This window comes from Corvus brachyrhynchos, unplaced genomic scaffold, assembly GCF_000691975.1.
Source record: "Corvus brachyrhynchos isolate BGI_N302 unplaced genomic scaffold, ASM69197v1 scaffold144, whole genome shotgun sequence".
In the NCBI taxonomy this organism is placed as follows: domain Eukaryota; kingdom Metazoa; phylum Chordata; class Aves; order Passeriformes; family Corvidae; genus Corvus; species Corvus brachyrhynchos.
Genome location: NW_008237406.1, coordinates 372,880 through 374,809, shown reverse-complemented (window position 1 = coordinate 374,809; position 1,930 = coordinate 372,880). Strand labels below are relative to the sequence as shown.

Here is a 1,930-nt window from a genome sequence, read left to right as displayed (position 1 = left end):
GCCCTCCCCCCCCCGCCCCCCCCCCCCCCCTCCCCCCCGTCTCGTCTCGCCCCGCAGGGAAGTGCCGAGGCCTCCGCACCGCTCGGAAGCTGCGCAGCCACCGCCGGGACCAGAAGTGGCACGACAAGCAGTACAAGAAGGCGCACCTGGGCACGGCGCTGAAGGCCAACCCCTTCGGGGGCGCTTCCCACGCCAAGGGCATCGTGCTGGAGAAAGTGTGGGTGCTCCCTCCGGGCTGGATGGGGTCTCAGAGCCCCCGAATACGGAGGAATAGGGATTGGGGGTGCTTTTATTCCTCCCCCAAGAACTAGGGGAAAAAATGCAGGAATTTCTTCCAGAATTGGGGGAAAAAAACAAAGATCTTGGGCAAAAATTAGTGAAAAAATAAAAAGGGAGGGGTTGGCACAAATTATGGCAAAATTAGAAACATGTGGGGTTATTTCGAAAATTAAGGAAAATGGGGATTTTGGGCAAGTCTTGGCGAAAACAAATTTCTTGTAAAAGTAGGAAAAATTGGGAACTTCAGTCAAAAATAAGGGAAAAGGCAAGGGGGTTTTTTTGCAATGGTTATAATAAGGGCGTTAGGCACAAATGAAAGGAAAATTGTGTTTGTATGTCCTAGGTCCTACCTACTTCTGCCTTTTTTCCCTCTCTTTAATAATTTATAAATTTCACTGGGATGCTGCCAAGGCTCTGTTTTTTGGACACGGTTTCTGTGATTTGGGTTGTTGGGGAATTTTTGTCTTCCGGTTTTTGTTAGCATTTTACTGAGTTATTCTGGAGATGATTTAAGTTTCTGTTTGGCTTTGGAAGTGGTATTTTATGTATTGATGTATAAATCTGCATTAATATATACCATGTAATACTGATTGAATATTAGTTCAGCACTTTTAAACAGCTCACAGGTGTTGAAGTACAGGTAGAGTTTACACTGAATACAAGGTAAAACAGCTAATTGTGGGTGATAATTGATGACCCTCCTGGTTCTCCACACTGATCTCTGTGCTGGTGGTTTCCCTTGCAGTGGCGTTGAAGCCAAGCAGCCCAACTCTGCCATCAGGAAATGCGTCAGGGTCCAGCTCATTAAGAACGGAAAAAAAATCACAGCTTTTGTCCCCAACGATGGCTGCCTGAACTTCATCGAGGTAATTGTCAAGAAGCCTCAAATGTTGTGAGGAAAAGGTGTGAATAGCAGATTTATTCTGTTGGTGCTGATTCAGTCTGTTAAGGGGTTTGTATGCATGGATTTTGGCCAGCACCCTCGGTGCTCCCAGGCTGTCTGGGGCAGGGTGGGAGGTGCTCAGTGCCCGGTTTGTGCCCGCGTTTGGGGCTCACAGCCTGTTCCTGTCACAGGAGAACGACGAGGTGCTGGTGGCCGGCTTCGGGCGCAAGGGCCACGCCGTGGGCGACATCCCTGGCGTGCGCTTCAAGGTGGTCAAGGTGGCCAACGTGTCCCTGCTGGCCCTCTACAAGGGGAAGAAGGAGAGACCCAGGTCGTAAATGCCTCACCAGTGTGACAAGATCGCCAATAAAATTTTTGGTTTAAAAGGAGTGCTGTGCTCGTTATTCAGGGGGTGCTGGAGGAGGAGAGGGGGTGGTCTCAGAAATCTTCCCGTAGAAACTGAAGTAATGTTTCTTCCTAGATCTGGCCAAAGAAACAGCCCAAACTGTAATGTTCTTCTGGGACTATTAATCAGGAATCAAAACATCCCCTCAGGGGAGTGGAAGCTGCATGAATTTTAATGCATAATTGTAAAAAAAAGCCTTCTTCACATCAGAAATGGTCACTGGAAGTGGTGGAAATGGTGTTTGTGGCAGCAGTTCTGGCCTCTGGTGTGAGCACAGAACTAACTCCCCAGCTTTGTGCCCTGAAGGGATTATTGAACCATCAGCCCAAAGAGTTTCACCCGGTGTTCAGTACAAATTAACT

At 48.4% G+C, this 1,930-nt stretch overlaps 1 protein-coding gene across 1 annotated transcript; it reads left to right on the top strand.

The window, feature by feature from the left end:
• Nucleotides 1-8: 8 nt before the first annotated feature.
• Nucleotides 9-1,551, top strand: RPS23 (ribosomal protein S23; the record flags this gene model as incomplete). The annotated part of the gene is made up of 3 exons (XM_017730830.1): nt 9-217; nt 1,025-1,145; nt 1,354-1,551. Coding segments are annotated over 3 exons (477 nt in total), but the record flags the coding sequence as incomplete, so codon positions are not given.
• Nucleotides 1,552-1,930: the final 379 nt, after the last annotated feature.